Genomic DNA, 25727 nt, shown 5'->3' with positions numbered 1-25727 from the left:
TATACACCATCATCATATAAAACGTAAATTAGAAAAATAAAAACATAAATTGGATGCTAACATTTGATGGAAGTTAATTAAAAAGCGATTCAAAATTTAACTATGTATTTGGAGAAATAATCCAAGGTCTTAAAAAAAAGCCCACAAATATATATATATCGGTTGTCTGTCCTCCAGCTGCAGACATGTTGGACTCGAGCATCTCCATGTTGTCCTGTCTGTTCCTCCTCTGCCACCTGGTGACCTAAAGAGGTATTACAGCACACAGACATGACGTGGGTGTGTTGTTCGGTAGGGTGAGACGATTAAATTACCATAGACGGGGATGAAAACATTACCTTCCAGCAGGAAAACAAGACAGCAACAAGCAATGGCGGAGTCAAAGGCAGGAGAACGACTTTGATGAGATGAACTGTTGAATCTGTTCAAGCATATTCAGTCATCGGTTCTATTCCACACAAATGCTCAGCTAATCAATTTCATTCAGTTTCATTTTGGTTATTTATACATGGTACCAATTCAGGACAGAATTCATCCAAAAAAAAAAAAATAATTTACAGAATGACAGTAAATTCAATCCATTCAAGACATATTTAGCGTTCCAAGCGGCTGGTTGACCTTTGATGACCTCTGTTAACCTTTTTGGTGACACTTGTTCATCAGACTGACATGACACTGTCATGAACATGAGGGAGTCTTTATGAATGTCTGACTGTTATCAAGTTGTGTCATTCTGTAAATAATGACACTTTAAATGCACAGTTTTAAAAAAAAAGTTGCATTGAAAGTCCATTTAAAGTGCCAGGTTTGCGTCATTATTTACAAAATAAAGCAAAGTCGGCGCTTTCAGTGCACCTTTTGAATCAACTTTGCATTAAAAGTGTCATTATTTACCAAATGACAACAGTCATAAACATTCATAAAGATGCCTTCATGCTCATAACAGGTGTTAAGTCATGTTTATGACAGTGTCATGTCACCTCGTCAAATAAAGTGTCAACCCCCTTTTTTTAATCAGTACCTTTAAAATGATAGCAGAACAAACAGAGATGTTTGAAAAAAATGTCTGAGGCCAGGAGGAGGAGGAGGAAGAGGAGGAGGAGGAAGAGGAGGAGGAGGAGGAGGAGGAGGAGGAAGAGGAGGAGGAGGAGGAGGAGGTTCATCAGGTTCGTGCCCCAACCATCAGATTTGATCATGTCCACATTTCTGAGAAATGTTCTGACTAATTTTATCTCACATTCACATCTCAAAGACTACGTGGCCGACACCACGACAACCAGCAGACCGACCGGAGCTGTTCCATCAGATTATTTTACCCGTAACAAGTGTGAGGATTTTATTTCTTTCAGAGTGAGTGGTTCAGATGACGGCGGAATATTAAGAAGCATATTATCACTAGCAGGATTCATACTTTAACACTGTTCAGAACTGGGCTGATCACTGCAGTCAGGGTGACACAACACTGCTCAAAGTCTGGAGGCCCACAGGGCAACTTTATGCATTTTCTTTATGATGGTTATTTAATGTGTGTGCTGTGCATATGATAACGCATTATGCACCTCACTAGCTCGTCAGAAAGCCGTTCTAAATCGCAATTATCAAACAAAGGAACCAAGGCTGTGTGGAGTCTGTGTCCGAATTCAAAAACAAGTCGTCACGCTTCAGATCCACCTGTTTACTATCAGTGTTTATCGGTCTCTGAGAAATTAGTGAAAACGTGATATACAGATAAATTCACTTCATGTTTTTATTCTAAATATTATCGATTTAATAAAAAGAAAAAATATATATAAATATATATATGTTGTCTGATTTGAATGAAGCTGGTTGATCATCAATGAACTCTGGAAACATTTCTTAATATCTTGAAAACAATAGCAGCACAAATGAAAACAGTTTTTGCTGCACAGACTTCACTCCCTCTGGTCTTTCCTCTAAATTGATTAATTGGTCTTTTGTTGCAACTGACCAACGTTTCTCCTGGCAGTTATGATCTTCATACACAGAACCCTTCAATTTACTGCAAATGGAGTCCTAGTCCATTTATTTTTAATTTAAAAACGTATACCTTCTCAGACTTTGTGAAGCAGGAGTTTTTCAGCAGTTTGCATAATTCTTCAATCAACTCTGAGCTGATTTGACCTACCTGATGTCCACAGCAACGCCAGCAGCACCAACAGATCACCCATGCTGAGGCCCGGCTGCGATGTCTCCGTTCTGTTCCTTCGTCACATTTGTTTGTCTTCAGTAATAAATCGGCTCTCTCCTCCCACCGGGAACCGGTGGATGCGGCGGTTCTCATGATGCCGTACAGATTAATTTCACTTCCGACACACAGGACTCTGGGGTTTTTTTTTGTTGTTTGTTTTTTTTCCTGAATTTTGTCTCAACTGTCACATTTGATCACGTCCACATTTCTAAAAACGTGTCCCGACCGACTTTATCTTGATAAAAGCTGCAGTCGCACTGCAAAGACGTTCATGTTTGATAGGTGAGAACCAGCGGACCTGAGCTGCTCCATCAGATTCATTTGGCAATTTAGAGCATTTTACGTCCTTAAAAGGAGCAAGTAATAACTACTGAGAGGCAGTGACCCTAAGCTTCTGTATAGTGGCTTTTTTAAATGTGCACCACAAACAGGCTGTACACTGTTCAACAAACTTTGAACAGATTTATTTTTACCTCTTCTGTGCACATATGAAATGTCCTCCCCAAAAGGTTTGCCTGGGGATACAATATGCGACAATGTCATCATCATCATCATCATCATCATCATCATCATCATCATCATCATCATCATCATCATCATCATCATCATCATCATCATCATCATCATCATCATCATATTTGGTTTTAAAACAACCATTTAACTTTTGCTCAGACATTAAATAAATAAATTAATAAATAAATAAATAAATAAATTCACACAACTCTGCTTGGTTGTTTCTGACCGGCAGCAGCGCATTTCTGCAAATCGCGGCAGCACCACTAGGAGGAGCCAGAGGAGCGTCTGCTGGCGGTGGATCATCTTCTCTCGTACTCAACTGTCAGGACGTGGTGATGGTTTTAAAAACCACGACGAAGAAATACTGAATCCTTAAAAGATGTCGTCTAAGGTATTAATATAAAATAGCTTTATTAAATAATAATAATAATAATAATAATAATAATAATAATAATAATAATAATAATAATAATAATAATAATAATAATAATAATAATAATAATAATACAAGCAGCGAGAAATCCTGTTGTGGGTAGTAAATGTACGAAATCAGATGTAAAGTCTAGTGTGAGTTTCCTTGTAAAGTTCTGTTTTTGCTTAGCGTCCCGCCTTTCTTTCTCGATCTATTGTCCGACTGCGCACAACGTTTGAAAAGCCACGTGGTTTCACTTCAAGCGCCTCATCCAATCACAGCCAGGAGACGCTGCAGCTCAATTTCCATACAGCTTGTATAATAACAGCTGTTCCCTCTTCTGCAGCTCATTCGTCGCTGTGAGTTTTCAGAGACAACATGCCCGAACCCGCCAAATCCGCGCCCAAGAAGGGCTCCAAGAAAGCCGTCACCAAGACCGCCGGCAAAGGAGGCAAGAAGAAGAGAAGGACCAGGAAGGAGAGCTACGCCATCTATGTCTACAAAGTGCTCAAGCAGGTCCACCCCGATACCGGGATCTCCTCCAAGGCCATGAGCATCATGAACTCCTTCGTCAACGACATCTTTGAGCGCATCGCGTCCGAGGCTTCCCGTCTGGCTCATTACAACAAGCGCTCCACCATCACCTCCAGGGAGATCCAGACCGCCGTGCGCCTCCTGCTGCCCGGTGAGCTGGCCAAGCACGCCGTGTCTGAGGGAACCAAGGCGGTCACCAAGTACACCAGCTCCAAGTAAACAGCTCTGCTGTTGACACACCAACCCAACGGCTCTTTTAAGAGCCACTCACTACATCTGGAGAGCTCTGATTCATGTGCTGTGAAATTTAAAGTTATTAAAATGAAATGTGTATCCTGTGATGGCTTTTATCTTTACTGAACTGGGATGCTACATCTGATCTACAAAGTGAAAGTGCAAACAAAACTGCTTATGTTGCCATTGCTATCAACTTGTTGAATGAAAGTCAGTGGCATACATACACGTGAAGCATTTCAAAAGCCACCCAATAGTACATTGATTTTATTTTAGGTGATTCTCAGACATGCAAGTGACTTCTTGACACTAAAGCCCTACATATAAATCCCTGTTTCTCATGATCACAGTTTTCTAATCTGTACGAATCCAGCATGTGAAGTTGATTTTTGTCAGAATGTGAACGTTGCTTTTCAAATCCTGTCTTTTCTATTTGCTACAATCTGAGCACAGAGAAATGTGGACAAGAACAAAACCTGCATGGGTGAGTGAAGAAGTTCAGAAAGGCCCAGAGAGCGGAGCGATCAGATTCTCCTGCAAGATGGCTGAAGCTAAAAGTGCAGCACCTCCATTTTAAACGCATTATGAATGTAAAACTGAAAGTAAAATAAATAAGTAAATAACTTAATTCAAGGATCAATTAGTGCCAGAACATGCCAGGAACCTTTTTAATCGCTAGAACTGACAAAATCTTATTCTGTGGAATTATACAGACGTTATAAGAAGCGCTACGTTGGATGGAAAAATGTTTCACTTTTTATTTTAGAACTTAATTTTTCAACTGTGGATTTAATATTCTAATCTTTTTATTTTAGGGGTTAAAAGAAAACAAAGTAAACCACTAGAGTGAGTAAGCAAACACTGGAAATTTATTTCAGTAAGGAGTTTAGAGATTACGTGAATTGGTCATTTTGATTTGAATCCTTCACAAAAATAAAAAATGAAAAAATATTTTACTGTTGTCTGCACAGCCAGCAAAGTGAAACATGTAATAAGGTGTTTTAAAAGCATGTTCTCTGAAACGAATATTGTTCAGATACAAAGAAAAACAATTAGGAAAAACCAAACATTTTTAGGCTTTCCTAAATGCTCAAGGCAAACTGGACTCCTTTTGTTGCCTCTTCAAGATGTTTTTCAGCAGTTCGCACTTTGAGAAAGGAGACCAAATCACCTCACATGACGTCGTCAGGGACAACAAAGACCCAAACGCTGAGCTGAATAGAAGATAGGACTGCACCATTCCTAACTTTATAGCCCTATTAGAATCAGAATACAATCCGACTCTACTGGCCAAGTTTGTGAACACAAACAATGCAAGTAGGCAGAAGGTTAAAATGCTGCAAATGTGCTTAAGTTGTTTCACAATAGAGTAGCTACTCGGGTGATAATGTGAGTATATTATGTTCCTTCAGGAGACAGCCTGGGGGACGGAGATGAAGTTTATATGGCTACTGCATAGAAACTCGGTGGCCACACTACAGAAACAAGCTCAGGAGATTATGGTTATGTTGGCTGTAAAAGTCTTCCAGAAAAAACAGTCGGGGGGGGAATGTAGGAAAATCTGCAGCATGCATTGAAGTTCTGGGATCTGTCACACACAGAGAGATAAAATGAACATATTGGTGATTTTTCTCCTTCTATCCTCCATCCAGCAGCTGGTAGGTGCTGCGTGTGACGGCCTCCTCTCTGCAGAGACTTATGATTACTTAAGATTAATCATTAAATATAATTTGCTTAGGCTTCATGTCATAAACTAAATAACTGGAAAGCTGAACAAAGGCCCCTGTGGAAACATTTACATGTTCGTCTAACAGCGTTGCATGTCTGTATTCAGACACACCGAACACGTCAGAAATGTTTGCTTTTTTTGTTTGTTTGCAACACAAGCAGAGTTTTCCCCCGGCTCTCTAGAGAGCAGCTTGACGATGTGGAAGATCTTGCTGGTCTTCTTTCTCTCAGGTAGGTGAATGAATTTTTTGTGTACTATCATTACTTTAAATTACTTTAATGCCGTGAAAAAGTCACATTGGTGGAATAAGACCTTGAGAGATTATGAGGAAAGTTTGTGTTTTATCCCTAACAGAGAGGTTCATCCTCTCCACATGCGACCAGCGTCAGTATCACTTTGTCAGTGGATCTTTCACCTGGAGCGAAGCTCAGGCCTACTGCAGACAGAAACACACAGACCTGGCCACCATCCAGAGTCACACAGAAATGAATCAAGTTTTGGATACGTTGTCATCTGCTGGTCACACATCGGAGGTCTGGATCGGTTTGTACAGTGAGATCGACTGGAGGTGGTCTGATGGTTTCACTGGGAACGGGGCTGAATACAGAGACTGGGAAACCTCTGACCATGAACCAGATTTTTATTATGCCTATCAGTTCTGTGTGACAATTGGTCAAATTGGAAAATGTTGGGATGATTCCTGCAGCATCTCATACCCATTTATCTGCTACAACGGTAATGAGATACAACTACTGCTACATTTGAGGATTAACAAAGACTTCATCATAAAATGTACAAATGCTGCTCGTTTTCATTCTCTACTGCAGGCACACAGGAGAATCCTGAATATGTTCTGGTCAATGAACCCAGATCCTGGTCCGATGCTCAGACGTACTGCAGGCAGAACTTCAGAGACCTGGCTACCATCAGGAACGACACGGAAAACCAGAGAGCTCGGAGTTTGGTGCCTAGTGGGGCCACAGCATGGACTGGTCTGTTTAGAGATCCAAACTTTCACTGGTCTGATGGGAGCAGATTTGTCTACAGCAACTGGGCACCAGTTTTCAACATGATAGGCTCCAACAGAGTCATTTGTGGTGTAACATGGAGTTCAGGGCAATGGAGGTTTCGTTCATGTGAAACAAAAAGTTCATTTGTTTGCCACAGCCTCCCAGGCGAGTGTTCAAATGCTGTTCCCTTATTGATGTGCATGTAGGACAACATGAGCTGCAGTTTTAAGTGTAGCTTTATTTTTCTTTCTCTCTTATCTTGTTTAAAACGTAGAAATGAAACGGCTTGTGAAGCTGAGAGTGAAGACTGAGGACTCTGTCAATCTGAACGATCCGCTTGTGAGGGCAAACATCCTGAAAAAGGTAAAGTTCTAAAATAAAACATTAAAAAAGACAATCCTTTTGAACACTAATCAATCTATTCAACCATCCCCCAAACCCATACTACCCCCACCAGCTGCAGGACAGACTGAATGAGAATGGAACGAGTGGAACCACCGTGAAATGGAGAGAGCAGCCTGATGGAGACGTCTTTAAGAAGAAGACCGAACTCTGAGTTACTAATCTCAATTTGGAATGGCTGATATAAATCTGGTTGTACCTCTGGTCACTGGCAGTTCAAATGTAATCATATAATCTGAAACAATATCAATCTGTAATTTTTTTTCTGTAATAATTTTGTAATAGTGAAAGATTAACTTTAGAATTCTGTTCAGCTTTTACTGGAGATAATTTTTAAAAATTTGGGATCACAGTCTTGACTTGAATCTGATGTAGAATTTATAGAAGTAGGTAAAGATTGACGGGTGGAGGCAAGAAACTCGTCACCAAAGATAAATGATTACAATCAAAGGTTTGCTTTGCTGCTTCGAACTAATCTGAGCTTCGTTTTATCCGATCCAGTGGATTGGTCAAAACGTGACTGACTTCTGTCAAACTTTTATTCTACGTGTGAATATTAATATTAAACTTATTTAGTCACAAAACTCTAATGTGATGTGTCACTGGAGGAAAAAGACAGAGAGGAAAATGTATTATTCTGTTTGAGTTCTGTTGTACTACAGCAGCCGTGGATCCAAAACAGATTAAAATGTGTCTGGTCACTAAGGTCTGATGGAGCAGCACAATAGGTACCTTTTTTATATATAAAAGAAGAAATTGAATTGTATTTAATTATTTAAGTTAAACTGCATGGACATATTCACTTGTTTAGTATTTAGTGATACTAAACCTAGTTTAGAGTAAAACTACAAAATTAAGATTCTGGGGAACATTAAATGACGGAGGAGGGTAAAAATATAAACTCAAGTGACATTTCCTCATGAATGAATGTTACTTATATCTACAAACATGCTGCAGGACATAAAAATCAGATTCAGGCATGAAGCTATGGATGGACATTCTGTTTTTATGAACAGTGGTGGTATGGGATAAAACTGCTTATTTTATTTAGGGAAAAAAAAAAACTACTTTTAAACTTGTATGAACAGAAAAAAATTCCTAAGATTTGTCTGTACAAAGCAGGAAAGTAAAAGTCAACAACAGGATCAGCTCTTAAACGAAAGTGTGTGTGGCTCTTAAAAGAGCCGTTGTGTGTTTGTTGGAGCTGCGGCCTCTAAGCTCTCTCTCCACGGATGCGGCGGGCCAGCTGGATGTCTTTGGGCATGATGGTGACCCTCTTGGCGTGGATGGCGCACAGATTAGTGTCCTCGAACAGACCCACCAGGTAGGCCTCGCTGGCCTCCTGCAGAGCCATGACGGCGGAGCTCTGGAAGCGCAGGTCGGTCTTGAAGTCCTGAGCGATCTCTCGGACCAGACGCTGGAAGGGCAGCTTGCGGATCAGCAGCTCCGTCGACTTCTGGTAGCGACGGATCTCTCTCAGAGCCACAGTACCGGGCCTGTAGCGGTGAGGCTTCTTCACGCCGCCGGTAGCCGGAGCGCTCTTCCTGGCTGCCTTGGTGGCCAGCTGCTTCCTGGGGGCTTTGCCTCCGGTGGATTTACGGGCGGTCTGCTTGGTTCTGGCCATGCTTCTGCTTCTCTGATCTGGATCAGGAGAAAAATGATACAAAGCGCCGAGACTTCGCCGCTCTTAAACTGAGGCTCTGGGCGTCACCCTGTGACGCTGCAGCTCCGCTCCGGATCCTGGTTGGTTAGCGGCTCCTCCTGGAGCTCAGCGCCGCCCAGAGGCGTCGCCTCCCGGCTTAATGTCCGCTGCTCATTGGAGGAAGCTGCTTTTCAAAAGTCCGCCTCTCCGTCCCGCTCTGCTCGGAGCCTTCTGGTTGGTTGCCAGCATCGTCCCGCTCCTCTCCGCGGACATATAAAGCAGCTTTCAGCGACTCCTTGTTACATTTTCTCGAGTCTCGTCTCCAGAAACAAACAACAAGAAAATGAGTGGCCGCGGAAAGACCGGAGGAAAAGCCCGAGCTAAGGCCAAGACCCGCTCCTCTAGAGCCGGACTCCAGTTCCCGGTGGGCCGTGTCCACAGGCTGCTGCGCAAAGGCAACTATGCTGAGCGGGTCGGTGCCGGAGCCCCCGTCTACCTGGCCGCTGTGCTCGAGTATCTGACCGCTGAGATCCTGGAGCTGGCTGGGAACGCGGCCCGCGACAACAAGAAGACCCGCATCATCCCCCGTCACCTGCAGCTGGCCGTCCGCAACGACGAGGAGCTCAACAAGCTGCTGGGTGGAGTCACCATCGCTCAGGGTGGAGTGCTGCCCAACATCCAGGCGGTGCTGCTGCCCAAGAAGACCGAGAAGGCCGCCAAGGCTAAATAAACCTGATGCTGCTGCTCAGCAACAAACACACAACGGCTCTTTTAAGAGCCACACACTCCTTCATCATGAGAGCTTTGCTTCCAACCAAAAACACAAATAACTGTTCATATTCTAAACTATTTTTAGGTTTTATTGTTGCTCATTTTAGACCTGAAATCAGAGACACTTTTTATGTCCTTTAAAAGCTGTGGATCTCCAGAAGATTTAATCTGCCCAACAAAACTTGACCTCTAGTTGAACATCAGCAGAACTGTTAATCACTTTTACTGTTGAACTCTAATACATCCTAATATAACATTTATTACACATTATCCTAATTTAAACTTTCAGTGGTTTGCAAAATGTCCTTCATATTAAATTTAATCTCATCATAACCACTTCTAAACATTTGATTTGATTAGGACACAACGGCTCTTTTAAGAGCCACACACTCCTTCATCATGAGAGCATAAAATCCTTCTTTATCACATTTTTGTTTGTTCTGATCGGTTTTGGGTGTACATCACTTTGCTCAACGGTTTTATCTTAAAGTAATTAACAATGGAAAGTCAAACTGCTTAGTACTGATGGGAATTTCGGCTTTTCAGAGATCCGGTTCGTTCGGCTCCCAAACGGCTCTAAATGAATTCTCTTCCCATATTCGATATTGGCTAATAGGAATGCTTCATGATAAGGTTTGATAAGGTGTGCTTTCAGTGTTATTTCCTTCCTTTTATGTATTTCGTTATGAAAGCAGAAATTCTCGTGTTGGTGTAATACATTTTTATGTTTTAACAAATTAACAGTACTTCAAAGAAATCAGACCCATAGTAATTTAATCTTCCACCAGATGTTCTCTAACAGTTCATTATGGACATTTTAAACACGATTTAAAAACTTTTGATTTCTATTTTTCTGACAATGGCAGTCTTTATTAATTTCATTTTGGACAGCTGCTTTAACTATAGCCTCTGTACAGTGGAAAGAATGTGCCGTTACATTTATTACTGGGCATATGCAATGATGAGTAGCAACAGAAAAAAATGGTTGTTATATAACCAGGAGAATCTGATTAGCAACAAAAGCTGAAATCTATTGGACCTCTGGACACTTTTCAGTGATAGTCAAATACATAGGATTTTACCTTAGTATTATCATGTCGGCCAATTCATGAAATGTGTAGATTAGCCATTTGTGAAATGTTTCACCTTGATTTCAGTTTTTCTCTGATCTTTAAATTATATTATTAGAAAACAATTTAAATAGCTCTGAATTGCAGAAATGATTTATCAAGAGGCAGATCATCATGACCAAAGCTCTCCAGATGTAGTGAGCGGCTCTTAAAAGAGCCGTTGGGTTGGTGTGACAACAGCAGAGCTTTTTACTTGGAGCTGGTGTACTTGGTGACCGCCTTGGTTCCCTCAGACACGGCGTGCTTGGCCAGCTCACCGGGCAGCAGGAGGCGCACTGCGGTCTGGATCTCCCTGGAGGTGATGGTGGAGCGCTTGTTGTAATGAGCCAGACGGGAAGCCTCGGACGCGATGCGCTCAAAGATGTCGTTGACGAAGGAGTTCATGATGCTCATGGCCTTGGAGGAGATTCCGGTATCGGGGTGGACCTGCTTGAGCACTTTGTAGACGTAGATGGCGTAGCTCTCCTTCCTGGTCCTTCTCTTCTTCTTGCCTCCTTTGCCGGCGGTCTTCGTGACCGCTTTCTTGGAGCCCTTCTTGGGCGCGGATTTGGCGGGTTCGGGCATGTTGTCTCTGAAAACTCACAGCGACGAATGAGCTGCAGAAGAGGGAACAGCTGTTATTATACACGCTGTATGGAAATTGAGCTGCAGCGTCTCCTGGCTGTGATTGGATGAGGCGCTTGAAGTGAAACCACGTGGCTTTTCAAACGTTGCGCGCAGTCGGACAATAGATCGAGAAAGAAAGGCGGGAAATCTCCTGCTAAAAGGGAAACGGAATTAAACGTGTCATCACTGCTTTTAGATAATTTAATCCTGATCCTAGATATATGAACACTTCATTCTTTTGATGACAGACGTGTTTTGGTTTCTCCAGACAGAAATATAAAAGTTCAAATAGTACAAATTCACTCTAGTCATGCTTAAATTACATTCATTGTCAGGAACTTGCAATCATTTGTTTTCAACATCCTTTGGCAAGTTTTCTACGTTGTGACAGTGTAAACCTGAACTTGTAGCAAAGCAAGAACGAAGTCTTGCCTTGTGTTTTCTTGTATGACAACAGTGACTCTTTCATATGAACATACTGTTGTTAGTGCTCCATCTGTGCAACACACAAGTCCGTTTACCAATTCTGGAACCAGACAAAAACCCCTCAGTGTCATTACCTTGAGAAATAGATATTTGGTTGAGTATTAAAAAAAATTATCAAATGTTACAAGTGAAACAGAAACAGAGTACTGTGCTGGGCCCACCTTAATGGTGATGCCAAATTAAGTAAAGATTGTAGCAGGACTTCAGCTTTTATCTTCTCATTATGTATCCTCTCTAAGAGGAAAGAGACAGAATCATATATCCAGAAGGACACTGTTATGTATTCAGATAACTTTGATATATTTCTACTTAAATAGCTCACCATGGTTTTACAATGTCATCTACCAACACGGCAAATGTATAAATATTATTGATACTTTGCATTTATTAGCCATTTCCTTAACACTAAGGAAATGATATATAGATATTCTACATATATTGTACTGCTGAAGTTGCATAAAACAAAAACATAACAGATCCAAAGTCAAAACGTTTTTTTTTTTTAAATTAAACAAAAATATTGGGGGGGAAAAAAGGAAAAAGTCTACATACATCCTCATTAACTCTTTCACATCATGACTTGTTGACATTTATTCACTATCTAAAAATAGAAACATTTTAAATAAAGATGCAATTCACTCAGTGAATTACATGAACGAGATTGTAGTTATTTTTAAGATCCAGCAGGTGTCGGTATGGGTTTTACAAGGCGAGGTACCATACAACACTTTTCTGGTTTGGAATTGCTTTAAACATCATAAATGTAGCAAATGTTATTTACACAAAACGTCAACTTTATTGTACTTATTTAGAGCGTAAGAGTTTGTCTTATATTACTACATTTACAATGACAAACTTCACAGGAATATGAGCTCATTAACAGATAAGTGGGTGGCCCTGAAAAGGGCCTTTTGTTTTAGTGAGCAGACAGAGTTGTCGGTTTAACCTCCGAAGCCGTACAGAGTGCGGCCCTGCCTCTTGAGAGCGTACACCACGTCCATGGCGGTGACGGTCTTCCTCTTGGCGTGCTCGGTGTAGGTGACGGCGTCACGGATGACGTTCTCCAGGAAGACCTTGAGCACACCGCGGGTCTCCTCGTAGATGAGACCGGAGATCCGCTTGACTCCCCCGCGGCGAGCCAGACGGCGGATAGCGGGCTTGGTGATTCCCTGGATGTTATCACGGAGAACTTTACGGTGACGCTTGGCGCCTCCTTTACCGAGTCCTTTGCCTCCTTTTCCTCTGCCGCTCATTTTGTTGTTTTCTTCTTCTGTGGAAACACAAAGATGAATGTGAGCTCGAGCTGCGGAGTGTCGCTTTTTATGTGCGAGCTGCGGACCTATGAGGAGCCGAGCTCAGCAGCTCCTCCTACAAGACTGACAGATTGAGAACGTTCTTTTCAAAGCAATAATTTAACTTTGATTAAACTAAATTATTGAGTGAATCAAACTCCCATCAACAGCGTCTGAAAGAAATAAACATAAAAATAAATGCAGTTCTACTGTGTGTCGTATGAAGTTTGTATTCATGCTTTTGTGCAGCTGAGGATCATGTGAGGGATTTGTGAAACAATTTTCACTCCGTTTAACTTGTGAATGATCAACATCAAAAGGTAATTTTCTATATGATATGGGTGTTTAAAAGTTTGGGTGTCAGTTGTGAGCGAGTCAAGTGACTTTGCTGATTCATTGTGAAAGGAAGTGAGCGCTGTGTGAGCCTTTTGTTGGCTTTCCGAGTATTAATTTGTGCACAGTGAAGTAATAAGCAAGTCCAAAGACTCATGTAGCATAATGACATTACATGAGAATTGAAAGTGTGAAAGTTGATGTGTTCCACATATACTGGTATCCAGCCAAATGAGGTGAATCCTTTTTGAGAAGTGGAAGTCCCATGACTGTTAAACTACTGTATAAACTGTGGCAGCTATATTAATAAACTATATAGGTATAAATTGGTGTAAAAGTGTAAATGTTGAAGTAAAATATGTGTTAAATCAAAGTAAAGGACGAGCTCTTTAGCAGAATGAGTGTTGGCTCTTAAAAGAGCCTTTGGTGAGTGAAATGCGTGTGAAGCTGAAGCAGGTGTTTATTTCTTGGTCTTCTTCGCTGCGGCCTTCTTGGCTGCAGGTTTCTTTGCTGGACTTTTCTTGGCTGCGGCCTTGGGCTTCTTGACGGCGGCGGCGGCCTTGGGTTTCTTGGCCGCGGCCTTCTTGGGGCTCTTTGCGGGCTTCTTGGCCGCTTTCTTGGCCGGAGCCTTCTTCGGGGACTTCTTGGCTGCTGCTGCGGCGGGTTTCTTTGCGGCGGGTTTCTTGGCCGCTGCGCTCTTCTTAGCGGCGGGCTTCTTGGCCTTGACGGGAGCCTTCTTCTTCACCACCTTCTTGGCCGGTTTAGCGGCTTTGGACTCCTCCTTGGCGAGCTTGAAGGAGCCGGAGGCCCCGGTGCCCTTAGTCTGGCTCAGGGTCCCCTTGGTGACCAGCTTGGTGACGGCGGTGTTGATGCGCTTGTTGGCCTTGCTCACGTCCACTCCTTTCCCGGCCAGCACCTTCTTGAGGGCCGCCAGGGACATCCCCTTGCGCTCCTTGGACTCGGCCACGGCGGCCACGATGAGTTTAGGGAGGCTGGGTCCGTCCTTCTTGGGCCGGGGAGCGGACTTCTTCTTCGGGGCTTTGGCCGGAGCCTTAGCCGGCGCGGCTGCTGGAGCTTCCTCTGCCATGTCTGTCGGTCTGGGTTGTTCGTCGGAACTTGTGGAGCTCAGAGCGGGAGGCGGGACTTATAACACACACGAGAACCGTGAAGAGACAACTCAGCCCGCTGCTCTGCTGCCGCCTCGAAAAGCGGCTCCACTTTGTGTTTTCTCCGCCGACATTTAGCCTCAAAATACTCCGAAAACAAACATCTTCCAAGACAAATGTTACTAAAGCAGGTAGAAAAGTCTCTCTCCTCCACACTGAGCTCATGTTTGATGTCCGAGAAGCTTTTCCTTCGTTCCAGGAGCCTTTAAAGCGGCCAGATTCTCGGTCTGTTTGCGCCGCTTGCGGGGAGTTTTCTTCGAATTTCGCCTCCAAAAACATCTAAAACCACATTATACTAAAAGTAACAACTATGTTTCTGTTAGCAAAGTCACACGAGGACAGAATCAGGGTAAAATGGAAGCGGAGAAATGATTTGTGGAGATAAGAGGGAACATTTTTCAGCGGATGTAAACACAGCCTCAGGATCCCTGCGAGAGGCAGACTGTTGATCCTCTGGCATAAACTTCCTGTCTGCAGTAAATGAAGATTCAACAGCAGCTGCTCTGAAAATCACCTCAATATCCAGATTTCGTCAGAAAATGTTTTTTTTATTGTATCTAAGGAGTTTATGCAGGGATTTACATTTTCTAACTTTATCACAGTCAGAACTGGATGATTATTGATTTCTAAAACATTCAGTTTCTTACAACTCCATGTTCTTTCTGGCTTGTAGGTTTCAAGAGTTTTTCCACACCAACCTCCAAAAACATAATTTCTTCATACATGAAATAATTTCTAGACATGATAAACACCAAACACACACAGATTTCAGGTTCATTGTGATTCTTCTGCCAGGAACTATTTTATTTTTCTCAATGATCTTCAGATCATGTTAAAGGAAACATGAGACAGATTCTACACTAATTATTAAATCATTTGTCTTTTTTTTTTTGTTACTTTTTTTGTTTATAGCTATTTCTTTGCTAGGATTTAATCAAATGCCAATGAGGCTCCTGTTGCCAAAAACCCTTTCAAAAAGTTCCTTTGCTTTTAGGATCACATCCATTCAGGTTGGATTTTTCCAGATTCACTTGAATAAAACATCATAGTTTATGCATATGAAATAAATCACATGACACAAGATAAATCTCTAATCAACCTCATTGACTGTTCATTCTATGTTGTTCATGTTCGTGTTGTCCTTTGGTTTACTTCAGGATGAATTTAGAAGAAAAAGAAATAAAAGAGACACATGGAAGACGTTCAGCTCATTAAACCCACTGACCTTTAGTTCTCTAGAACTTTTTCTCCGATTTGTTTGTGTTTTTTGTCTTCAAGCTGTAATGGCAGCCAGGAACACAGTTAAACTTCCAGACATTCAGCCCTGTATATTACAATCACTAAATATGTTTGAATGGCCTAGTCAAAGCCCAGATCTGAATCCAAACAATCTGTGGCAAAAGTTTAATGAAATATATTTGCAGACATTCTCTAAAGTGAATGAGTTTGAGATGTTTGGGAGAAAAAATGGCAAAAAAAAAAAGGCAAAAAAAAAAAAAAAAAAAAAAAAAAAAACCTTTACTAATTTGTGTTGGTCAATAAAATAAAATCCTAATCAACTCAAATGCTTAGAAGTTGTTATGAGATTAAATTTAATATGGACATTTTGCAAACCACTGAAAGTTTAAGTTAGGATAATGTGTAATAAATGTTATATTAGGATGTATTAGAGTTCAACAGTAAAAGTGATTAACAGTTCTGCTGATGTTCAACTGGAGGTCAAGTTTTGTTGGGCAGATTAAGTCTTCTGGAGATCCACAGCTTTTAAAAAGGACATAAAAAATGTTTGTGATTTCAGGCCTAAGATGAGCAACAATAAAACATAAAATAGTTTTAGAATATGAACAGTTATTTGTGTTTTTGGTTGGAAGCAAAGCTCTCATGATGAAGGAGTGTGTGGCTCTTAAAAGAGCCGTTGTGTGTTTGTTGCTGAGCAGCAGCATCAAGTTTATTTAGCCTTGGCGGCCTTCTCGGTCTTCTTGGGCAGCAGCACCGCCTGGATGTTGGGCAGCACTCCACCCTGAGCGATGGTGACTCCACCCAGCAGCTTGTTGAGCTCCTCGTCGTTGCGGACGGCCAGCTGCAGGTGACGGGGGATGATGCGGGTCTTCTTGTTGTCGCGGGCCGCGTTCCCAGCCAGCTCCAGGATCTCAGCGGTCAGATACTCGAGCACAGCGGCCAGGTAGACGGGGGCTCCGGCACCGACCCGCTCAGCATAGTTGCCTTTGCGCAGCAGCCTGTGGACACGGCCCACCGGGAACTGGAGTCCGGCTCTAGAGGAGCGAGTCTTGGCCTTAGCTCGGGCTTTTCCTCCGGTCTTTCCGCGGCCACTCATTTTCTTGTTGTTTGTTTCTGAAGACGAGACTCGAGAAAATGTAACAAGGAGTCGCTGAAAGCTGCTTTATATGTCCGCGGAGAGGAGCGGGACGATGCTGGCAACCAACCAGAAGGCTCCGAGCAGAGTGGGACGGAGAGGCGGACTTTTTGAACGCAGCTTCCTCCAATGAGCAGCGGACATCAAGCCGGGAGGCGACGCCTCTGGGCGGCGCTGAGCTCCAGGAGGAGCCGCTAACCAACCAGGATCCGGAACGGAGCTGCAGCGTCACAGGGTGACGCCCAGAGCCTCAGTTTAAGAGCGGCGGAGTCTCGGCGGTTTGTATCATTTTTCTCCTGATCCAGATCAGAGAAGCAGAAGCATGGCCAGAACCAAGCAGACCGCCCGTAAATCCACCGGAGGCAAAGCCCCCAGGAAGCAGCTGGCCACCAAGGCAGCCAGGAAGAGCGCTCCGGCTACCGGCGGCGTGAAGAAGCCTCACCGCTACAGGCCCGGTACTGTGGCTCTGAGAGAGATCCGTCGCTACCAGAAGTCGACGGAGCTGCTGATCCGCAAGCTGCCCTTCCAGCGTCTGGTCCGAGAGATCGCTCAGGACTTCAAGACCGACCTGCGCTTCCAGAGCTCCGCCGTCATGGCTCTGCAGGAGGCCAGCGAGGCCTACCTGGTGGGTCTGTTCGAGGACACCAACCTGTGCGCCATCCACGCCAAGAGGGTCACCATCATGCCCAAAGACATCCAGCTGGCCCGCCGCATCCGTGGAGAGAGAGCTTAGAGGCCGCAGCTCCAACAAACACACAACGGCTCTTTTAAGAGCCACACAACTTCATTTAAGAGCTGATCCTGTTAGTATATTATAGTAGAGATTAACTTTAATAAGTTGAGATGTTTGACTTTCTTCTTCGCTTGATCTTGTTAAAACCACACCAGCTTCTTCATTATTGTGTAATTTATTCTATTATATAGTTTATCTAGCTAGCATCGCATTTTTTGTGTCTGACATTATTTATTACATTATCCTATGTCATCAATTTCTTAAAATACGTAATTTCCTCCACGTGTTGGATGAAGAAGCTCTTCCTCGTGCAGCCACAGTACAAAATATTCTCTTGTGCTGTTATGAAATTCTCTTTTCCAATTTTCAAAATGTTTCAAGTTTTTTTGTTTGTTTGATTTGTACCTGAAAATAATTTAGAAAAAAAAAATCATTGTTTTGTGGACAGTTACAATACAAAATATATTGCAAACGATTATCTTTAACCAAAGTTAAAAACACATTGATTCTTAAATGGGTCATTTTCGACTCGAAGCGTGTGGACCTCCTGTCGCTCGTGCAACTAAAGGTCCATTATTTTTAGGCTATTAGTATTTACACATGATTATTGCAGCTGTTTAATGTTTTCATATTTCTTAGCCTGTATTTTCAGTTGAGACACAGTATATGGAATATGTTTCTAAATTAAGTTTGCGTCCACTAAAAGTGGCATCTTTGCTACATTCACTCAGTCATTAGCTTTCACGTCATACATTTCTACTATCAACCACTAGAGGGAGATGAAGCACCACCTGTGGAGGAAAGACCTTCTGCTGACGTTCTCACGTTCTGTGTTGACCAGAGAACAAAAAAGAAAGAGAAGTGATTTTGGGACATTAAAGGAATAGTGCAAGTGATATAAGAAGCGTAGAAGTTTCATTGCACTTCTTCTACAGTTTTATCAGCAGAAAACAACTGGAGACACCCGAACATGTTGGATCAGATCATTTTAAAATGTCCGGTTACATGTAACCGGACATTTGTCCATATGCAAACATACAAGGAGGGTAACGGGTCACGTGTGGGATTAAAAAAACCCTGCAGCATAAACGAGTGGGAGTGTAAACTTTAATAGCCATTGATAGGGGATTAGGAGATAGAAACTGACATTTAATGTAATGTAGTAACCATAGTAACAATGGGTGTGTGCCTTTTTCACAGAAACAAGGCGTGTCTCAGTAGGTCCATTTTTTTAATCTCTTTTGTTTACTCTAACTGCCATCACTTTACGCCCCCATTAGGTTCTTTTCAAAAACATTTAGATGTTAAAAATATACATCACATTTTTCTGGGAGATTCTAATTTTTGGGGGTCTAAGATGAAAAAAAATTTACATGTTGAAGCTGCCACAAGGTTTAGACTTCTCCGGTTTAATTCTGAAGGGTTTTGAGTTTAGCTTCAGGAATAAAATAAATAAATAAACAAATAAATAAATAACATTTTTAAAAAATCAGTGCAAAACACAAGCACTGTTGGTTTTAGGAATGCCAAATGTCAGGTTTTAATTGAGTGACTGTTCTGATGAGCAACAACACAGATTTACAGTGAAACTTATGCAATAGTTCTGAGGGAAACCCTGGTGAGTCAAGATAGGACAAGGAACTCCAAGGAACTCTAGATGTAGAGATAAAGCATACTATGTGTATGTGGGCAGGTGTGTGCATGTTTGTGTTATTATTGTACATCAGCCTTTGATACCTGCTTAGACTCGCCACCTTCACAGCGAACACTGCAGAAAAACAGAGTTTAATTCTTTGGTGGTGAAGATATTAGGAAAGCTTTGCAGCAAGAAGTCCCAGTCCAGGTTCCTTTACATGTTCTCTCTGGACATACGTGAGTTCTCTCTGGCTACTCTGACGTCTTTCCACAGTCCAAAAACAGTTCTCTCTGAATTGCTTTTAGGTATGAGTGTGTGTGCAGTGTTACCTTTCAGGCAATGACCTTTGGCGACATTCAGGAAAAGGAACAATCTGAATAATAAAAGACATTTTCTGCAGCTACGACAAAGTAAGAAAAAAACACAATGTTTTCAACGTCGCGTTCAAGGTCATAAATGGTTAATTTTGCTTCATCAAGCTGCAAAATTTGTGTCCTGATCTGATTTTTATGAAACTCATTCGCGTTACTAAGCTGAGCTCTGAAATAGTAATCCTAAAACTGAATGTTTTATTTATGAAGTATCTATAATAGGATGCATGTGTGTAACGGCGGCTAGTTGAGACAAATAAATGAGTTCATTATCTGTAAATTTTATATATATACATTACGTGCAAAGCTGTTCATTTTGACTGGACTTTTGTATAATTTGATGTCTTACATTCACGAGTTTCATTCAGAGCTGGAATTAAAACACAAACTCTGATTCAATCAGAGCTGATCCACAGTGTGGGACATCCATCCATCCATCCATCCATTTTCTTTACACCCTTCTTCCCTAATGGGGTCAGGAGGGTTGCTGGTTCATCTCCAGCTGCGTCCCGGGCGAGAGGCGGGGTTCACCCTGGACAGGTCGCCAGTCTGTCGCAGGGCAACACAGAGACATACACGACAAACAACCATTCACACACACACTCACACCTAGGGAGAATTTAGAGAAACCAATTAACCTGACAGTCATGTTTTTGGACTGTGGGAGGAAGAGAACCCAGAGAGAACCCACCATGCACAGGGAGAACATGCAAACTCCATGCAGAAAGATCCCCGGCCGGGAATCGAACCCAGGACCTTCTTGCTGCAAGGCATCAGCTCTACCAACTGCACCACTGTGCAGCCCCAGTGTGGGACAGACATTCTATTTTTCTTTAAAGCACTTTTTTTTATTTTTAAAGTACCTTGAGGCAGCATTAGTTGTGAACTGGTGCTGTGTAGATAAACCAAACTGAAAGCGTAATGAATTGATCGTCTGTCGATAATAATGTTTGTCCCAAACTTACTCTAACTTTCCTTCGTAATGTCAAACGCTTAAATGTGTCACGTGCGTTTTTCAGAGAACTTCCTCTTAACTCTTCTTCTGCTGTCAGCTCTGCTGCAACTTTGCTCCATAAAAAATAAATAAATAAGTTGTCCCACCAACCAATACAGTGTTGCGTTCAGCATTATGATCTTTATTACATTGTTGAATAAAAAATGTATCGATTCATTTAGAATAAAACACATACATGACATCAGTCAACTATAAAAAACATCATGTTTCTGCGTTGGTGTTGGAAACTGAGGACAAATTTGAATCCTTTGACTTTTATTTTGTTTTGTTTTATTTTTTGCTGTATTTGTCTAAATATATAAATAGTTCATAAATGTCTGTTAAATCTGGCATAATCTGTCATTAAGTTGTTTTTCTGTCTAAAAATAGTTTAAGATGTTCATTTGCAAACTAAGACTAGCCTTGTTTCAAACAGTTGACGTTTCATGTTTTACTTATTGATATGTATCAGTTATGGCTTTATTATTGGATTAATTAAATGAAGAGATAAAACTAGGAGTCTGCTTCTAATCTCCCTCTGAAACGTTTCTGTCCTCATTTCGTCGTCCGTTAGAAATTCGATCACGGTGGAGCTAAAACACAGAAATGGTTCTTTAATTTGAAACAAACTAAGCTCTGTAAATGGAGACTAAATGTTTTACACATTATACCGGGTCTTAGACCTGCAGTACTTTTTATTTGACGCCACTCATCGTTTCTAACGATGGCCTTTCTCAGCGCTCATGTAGCGTAAATCCGTCCCTGCTGCAGCTGAATTGTTTCGCCAGATTCTCGCCTTTTTCTAACAGTTAAAAAAAGTTTTCCTAACATCTCCCTCTGGACCAGAACCATGACCCGGCTCAATCGGAGCCCCTTGTCATGACTCGGTTCCAGCAGCAGGGTTGGGAGATTTGAAACGTCCGTCTATCTGCCTTGGCTAACAAACCCCAGGAACTTAAACCATGACTTCTCATTCCCACGTCCAATTGGCTAACCTGATCTAACTACCTAAACCTAACCTGAATGAACTAACCTGACTGAACTAACCTGACTGAACTAACCATGAACAGGCTCAAACAGGGGGGGGGTTCTTGTGTTTCACTCGGTTGGTGGGTCTCCTGATACTGCACTACCATTGGTCAGTTGGTCACTATTGGTTCAGGCGGCGCAGGCTTGCAGCGGAGTCTCCAGAGGGTTAAAGTTCATCATCTCAGTGACTCTGCTTTCAGCGCTGGGGAGCTTGTTAAAATTTGCCTTGTTTTTGAAGAACATCAGTTTGACAGACAGAGTCAACATGGTGAGAAGGAGCATGGATGCAAATCTGGAAAACACACAAAGCACGATCAGGGTGTCAGCGTACGACCCTGCCTTTACTTCCCCAACCAATCAGACGCTCGACGGGTTCAGACAGTTAGAGGTCGAGCTAAACCGCAGAAGGAACGCAGAAACTGGAGGGATGAGGTCATCTCTTTCAAAGACGCCTGATAAGATTTACTCCAGGATTTTTGTTTTAAGAATGTTACCAACTCCTGATTATTTTTTAGGTTTTAATCAGGTAGAGGGAAAATAGTATTGAATGAGTCACTAATCACAACAAAATAAGGCTAAACTACAATGAAAGATCCCAAAGCTACTCCAACCTTGATACTCACATTCCACTGAGGATCCACACGGCGGGAGGAACGCCTGAGGACAAGAGGGAGACGAGGTTCAGGGAAAGACAGTGGATGAGAAGAAGTGGGCAGTCGGAGTTTACCTGTCAGCTCAGGATCAGGATCCACTGGCGGCTGGACGGTTCGGTTCCAGCAAACGGTGTCGGAGTATTGAGAGCAAGGACTCCGAACCTCCAGAGAAATATCTGCAGGATACGACAACGCGGCTTTAACTTTAAAGAGACTAAAGAAGCAACGACACAGAAGTCAGTGACCAGAGTTCAACGTGACGAAGCAACGTTGAGGAGCAGAGGACGGTTTTTACCTGAGCACCTGGTGCATGGAAAACACTTAGTCCCTACTGCAGCGTCGAGAACCATTGAGCAGTTTCTGATTACATAGTAACCTGGAGGTTTAATGCACACACACACACACACACACACACACACACACACACACACACACACAATAGTCCTGAAGATTAGCATCAGGATCATTGTCTCTAGAATTTCTGCAGAACTTTCTAACCTTCAGGGCACATCGAACAAATCAGTCCTGTCACACTTTTCTCGAACACCATCAGCATGGCACATGCAACGCTCACCTGGAAACACACACACACACACACACACACACACACACACAGACATGTTGGACAGAAAAACGTTAGAAACGAGCTTCGATTGCCACATCCTAGATATCTTAAATGCACAAAGACATCATGTGAGGTCTAGAAACCCCTGAGAGAAAACCAGAAGTGTCCACAGCTTCAGCCGTCAAACCCAAACATTCATTCATGGCACAACATGAATGGTTTAGACTAAAACCTGCTCTGGATGACCAGTCTAAACACGACAAGCCAGGAGATACCAGAAATTATACAACAACACTAATCCTACACAAAAAATTAATAAATTCAACATCTGCCTCAGATCAGTTCTGAAACAGCAGCAGTTCCTCACCTGAAGTTTGTCCATCGCGAGGAAACTCTCTGAAAAGCACAAGTGGGAGTCGACTTTCTCACCTTTTTAAACACGTTGTGACGTCATCGCATGCACAAGAACCCACCCTGCAGGTCCGTGCTGTCTGAAACCACGATAACCGTTTGGCAACAGATGTGATTTGATATTACTTACAGATAAAAAAATGTAATAAAAAATCCAGCAAGGCATGACAAAGTCCTCAAACAGAAAATCTTCATTGTTGTTTGATCAGAACAATAACAGCTGGATGATGAAACATTCAGGCCTTTTACAATGAAAGAGAATTAGACTTTCAGGAGCGTTACATTATGTTATAATTACATAATTACATTATGTTATAATGTTATCCCTTCATCATAAACACATCTGGACTGCTGCCTTGATTGTCATTATTTTTAATGCATCTTTGATAAATCTTTGAATCTCCTGTAGCAACTATTTCTCTCCATAAACCTTTACTATTCTTAAGTTGTCATGACGTTCTGAAGGTCGAGTATCAGAAAAAGTTTTTAAAGAGAATGAGGCTTGAAAGAGATTTCAAGACGTTACATTGTGAAGTACAATGACAGTAAACTGCCATTGAAACCCAATGGATTTCAATAACAAAGATCACTGAAACTCAATGATCTTTGGCTTTCAATGATCAAAGACCGGTAAATTATTATTACTCATCGGTATGAATAGTAATAATAAGGTCAAATAAAATTAAATGCATACTTTTGCACCGGTTCAGCCAGAAAGACTGCAGCGTGACGACACTTTCGTTTCTTTCTGAGCAAAAGCAAACGTTCATTTACCCTTTCAAACTAAAAGAAAACATGTTTGATGATGCAAAATAAGCCTCAGTGTAAACAGTGACATGCAGAAAACGCTGAGCAATTATGGCCAGATTTGTGTAAAAGTTGCAGAAATCTTAAAATCCAACATTTCCAATACCTGACATTTATTACTTGAATGCAAAATCCGTTTGCTTAAGTCAGATTCACATTAGTTCATAATATTACCCAAGTAAAAGTTAAATGTACAGTAAAATGTCCTTTTCCCAAAAAGACACTCAAGTCAATGTAACTAGTATTACTCACCTCTCCTATTTCTGATCATTTTATTACTTTATTCTTATGTTGTTGTTTTTTTTAATCTTTTATATTGTATTACTGTGGCCTTAATACTCGGTCATAAGATACAGGATTTATAGGCTTCATATTTTTGACTGCGTGGTTAAACGTTTGTTAATAAATTCTTCTTCTTTGGACTGAAGTTGCGTTTGTTGTTCAGCATCGTTAAACTTGCTGATTTAGCTCAAATGTTCGTTGCAATCCCTGTTGCACAACAACGTGATGAAACTGAGGCGAAACAAGTGAAAGCAAAGCAGAAACGAACACAAAGCAGCAGTCGCTGGTTTCCATGGTGAAAGGAACTGTTCACAGCGTTATCTTCTGCTTTCCTAACTCTTTCATCTCGGGTCGTGATTCTGTCTCCGGTGAGCTGCCGATTCTTCCGCCCGAAACTCAGAAGATCCTGCAGAGCTTCAGGCTCAGAGGTTTAGTTGTTACCGTTTCTGAAATCCTTAAGCTGACATTTCACTTGTGGATTCCATCAATTTCCAGCTTGAGAAAGGCAGAAATATTTTCTTTTTTTTTAACCTGTCGGTGCCAAGAGGTGCAGACGAGGGTCAGCTCTACGTTTCTCCCGATAGACGGGGTTTGACGAAATATTACGTTTACTGCTCACATAAGCTTTACCCTGACCCTGAACAGTGACAATTGGAAACAATCTCCACGTTAAGCCGGGTCGCACTTCAAAATTGCCAGATATTTCTCAAGATTGTAAAGTCTGCCGTCTGACCCAGCCTCAGTTTGGGTTGGGTTGGGTGGACAGATTTCATTTCAATAAAAATTTATTTAATCCGAAGGGGAATTAAAATCTGGTGGTAACTCATATCATCCAAGTATCTTCTCCTGTAGCAGTCAATCTGGCAACTAATCTGAAGAAGCCTCTGACTGAAGGCTGTTGCTGTGAGACAGTTTTGTGATGCTAACATCTAAATTCAGGCGTCACAGATGATATTCCACAGGATTGTTAATTTGCAACCTGGATGTAATTATTAATGTTTATGACAAAACATATATGGTAATGAAATGATTAATCAAGTTAAAGGGCAGCTAGCTTTAGCAATTGTAAGCAATGTAAGTAATTATTTGTCACTAAATATTTTTTAATGAGTTTTCAGGTTGACACTTTGACCTCTAGATGAGTTGAAGACAAATTGATTTCTTGTTGCGTTTTTCACAGCCCAAAACGTTTTTTCTTACAGGTAGAACTGCTTAGGTCTTAAACTAAAAGTTTTTTTCTTCTTTTTTTTAGAGGACCTCAAATCATGTTCTTGTTGCCTTCAACACAAATACAATGATTTACAAAAGATCTGAGAATAGAAATCAAGCTAGTGAGTTTCATTAACATTTTTCATGACAAAACAAATGAAACCAATCGTATTTAATTAATTTCTATCAGC

General features: G+C 41.7%; 9 protein-coding genes across 9 annotated transcripts; 4 read left to right on the top strand and 5 right to left on the bottom strand.

The window, feature by feature from the left end:
* The first annotated feature begins 3506 nt into the window (after positions 1-3506).
* On the top strand, positions 3507-3933 carry LOC122820750 (histone H2B 1/2-like). The gene has a single exon (XM_044098334.1). The coding sequence runs from the start codon at positions 3516-3518 to the stop codon at positions 3888-3890; it is 375 nt and encodes a 124-aa protein (XP_043954269.1). The 5' UTR covers positions 3507-3515; the 3' UTR covers positions 3891-3933.
* Positions 3934-6119: 2186 nt separating this feature from the next.
* LOC122820640 (secretory phospholipase A2 receptor-like) lies at positions 6120-7366 on the top strand. Its single transcript, XM_044098213.1, has 4 exons — positions 6120-6369; positions 6462-6809; positions 6919-7007; positions 7102-7366. Exons 1-4 carry the CDS (start codon positions 6120-6122, stop codon positions 7198-7200), a joined length of 786 nt encoding a protein of 261 aa, XP_043954148.1. The 3' UTR covers positions 7201-7366.
* Positions 7367-8163: 797 nt separating this feature from the next.
* On the bottom strand, positions 8164-8679 carry LOC122820745 (histone H3). Its single transcript, XM_044098330.1, has one exon. The coding sequence runs from the start codon at positions 8668-8670 to the stop codon at positions 8260-8262; it is 411 nt and encodes a 136-aa protein (XP_043954265.1). The 5' UTR covers positions 8671-8679; the 3' UTR covers positions 8164-8259.
* Positions 8680-8983: 304 nt separating this feature from the next.
* On the top strand, positions 8984-9468 carry LOC122820746 (histone H2A). Its single transcript, XM_044098331.1, has one exon. It carries the CDS (start codon positions 9032-9034, stop codon positions 9416-9418), a length of 387 nt encoding a protein of 128 aa, XP_043954266.1. The 5' UTR covers positions 8984-9031; the 3' UTR covers positions 9419-9468.
* Positions 9469-10425: 957 nt separating this feature from the next.
* Positions 10426-11191, bottom strand: LOC122820751 (histone H2B 1/2-like). Its single transcript, XM_044098336.1, has one exon. It carries the CDS (start codon positions 11151-11153, stop codon positions 10779-10781), a length of 375 nt encoding a protein of 124 aa, XP_043954271.1. The 5' UTR covers positions 11154-11191; the 3' UTR covers positions 10426-10778.
* A 1382-nt stretch (positions 11192-12573) lies between these two features.
* LOC122820752 (histone H4) lies at positions 12574-13075 on the bottom strand. The gene has a single exon (XM_044098337.1). The coding sequence runs from the start codon at positions 12932-12934 to the stop codon at positions 12623-12625; it is 312 nt and encodes a 103-aa protein (XP_043954272.1). The 5' UTR covers positions 12935-13075; the 3' UTR covers positions 12574-12622.
* Positions 13076-13663: 588 nt separating this feature from the next.
* Positions 13664-14430, bottom strand: LOC122820740 (histone H1-like). Its single transcript, XM_044098324.1, has one exon. It carries the CDS (start codon positions 14391-14393, stop codon positions 13767-13769), a length of 627 nt encoding a protein of 208 aa, XP_043954259.1. The 5' UTR covers positions 14394-14430; the 3' UTR covers positions 13664-13766.
* Positions 14431-16377: 1947 nt separating this feature from the next.
* Positions 16378-16821, bottom strand: LOC122820747 (histone H2A). The gene has a single exon (XM_044098332.1). It carries the CDS (start codon positions 16805-16807, stop codon positions 16421-16423), a length of 387 nt encoding a protein of 128 aa, XP_043954267.1. The 5' UTR covers positions 16808-16821; the 3' UTR covers positions 16378-16420.
* Positions 16822-17159: 338 nt separating this feature from the next.
* LOC122820744 (histone H3) lies at positions 17160-17752 on the top strand. Its single transcript, XM_044098329.1, has one exon. It carries the CDS (start codon positions 17169-17171, stop codon positions 17577-17579), a length of 411 nt encoding a protein of 136 aa, XP_043954264.1. The 5' UTR covers positions 17160-17168; the 3' UTR covers positions 17580-17752.
* Positions 17753-25727: the final 7975 nt, after the last annotated feature.

The sequence above is a fragment of the Gambusia affinis genome, linkage group LG18 (assembly GCF_019740435.1).
Source record: "Gambusia affinis linkage group LG18, SWU_Gaff_1.0, whole genome shotgun sequence".
In the NCBI taxonomy this organism is placed as follows: Eukaryota; Metazoa; Chordata; class Actinopteri; order Cyprinodontiformes; family Poeciliidae; genus Gambusia; species Gambusia affinis.
Note: the sequence above shows the minus strand (reverse complement) of the source record. Positions and strands in the feature narration are given on the sequence as shown.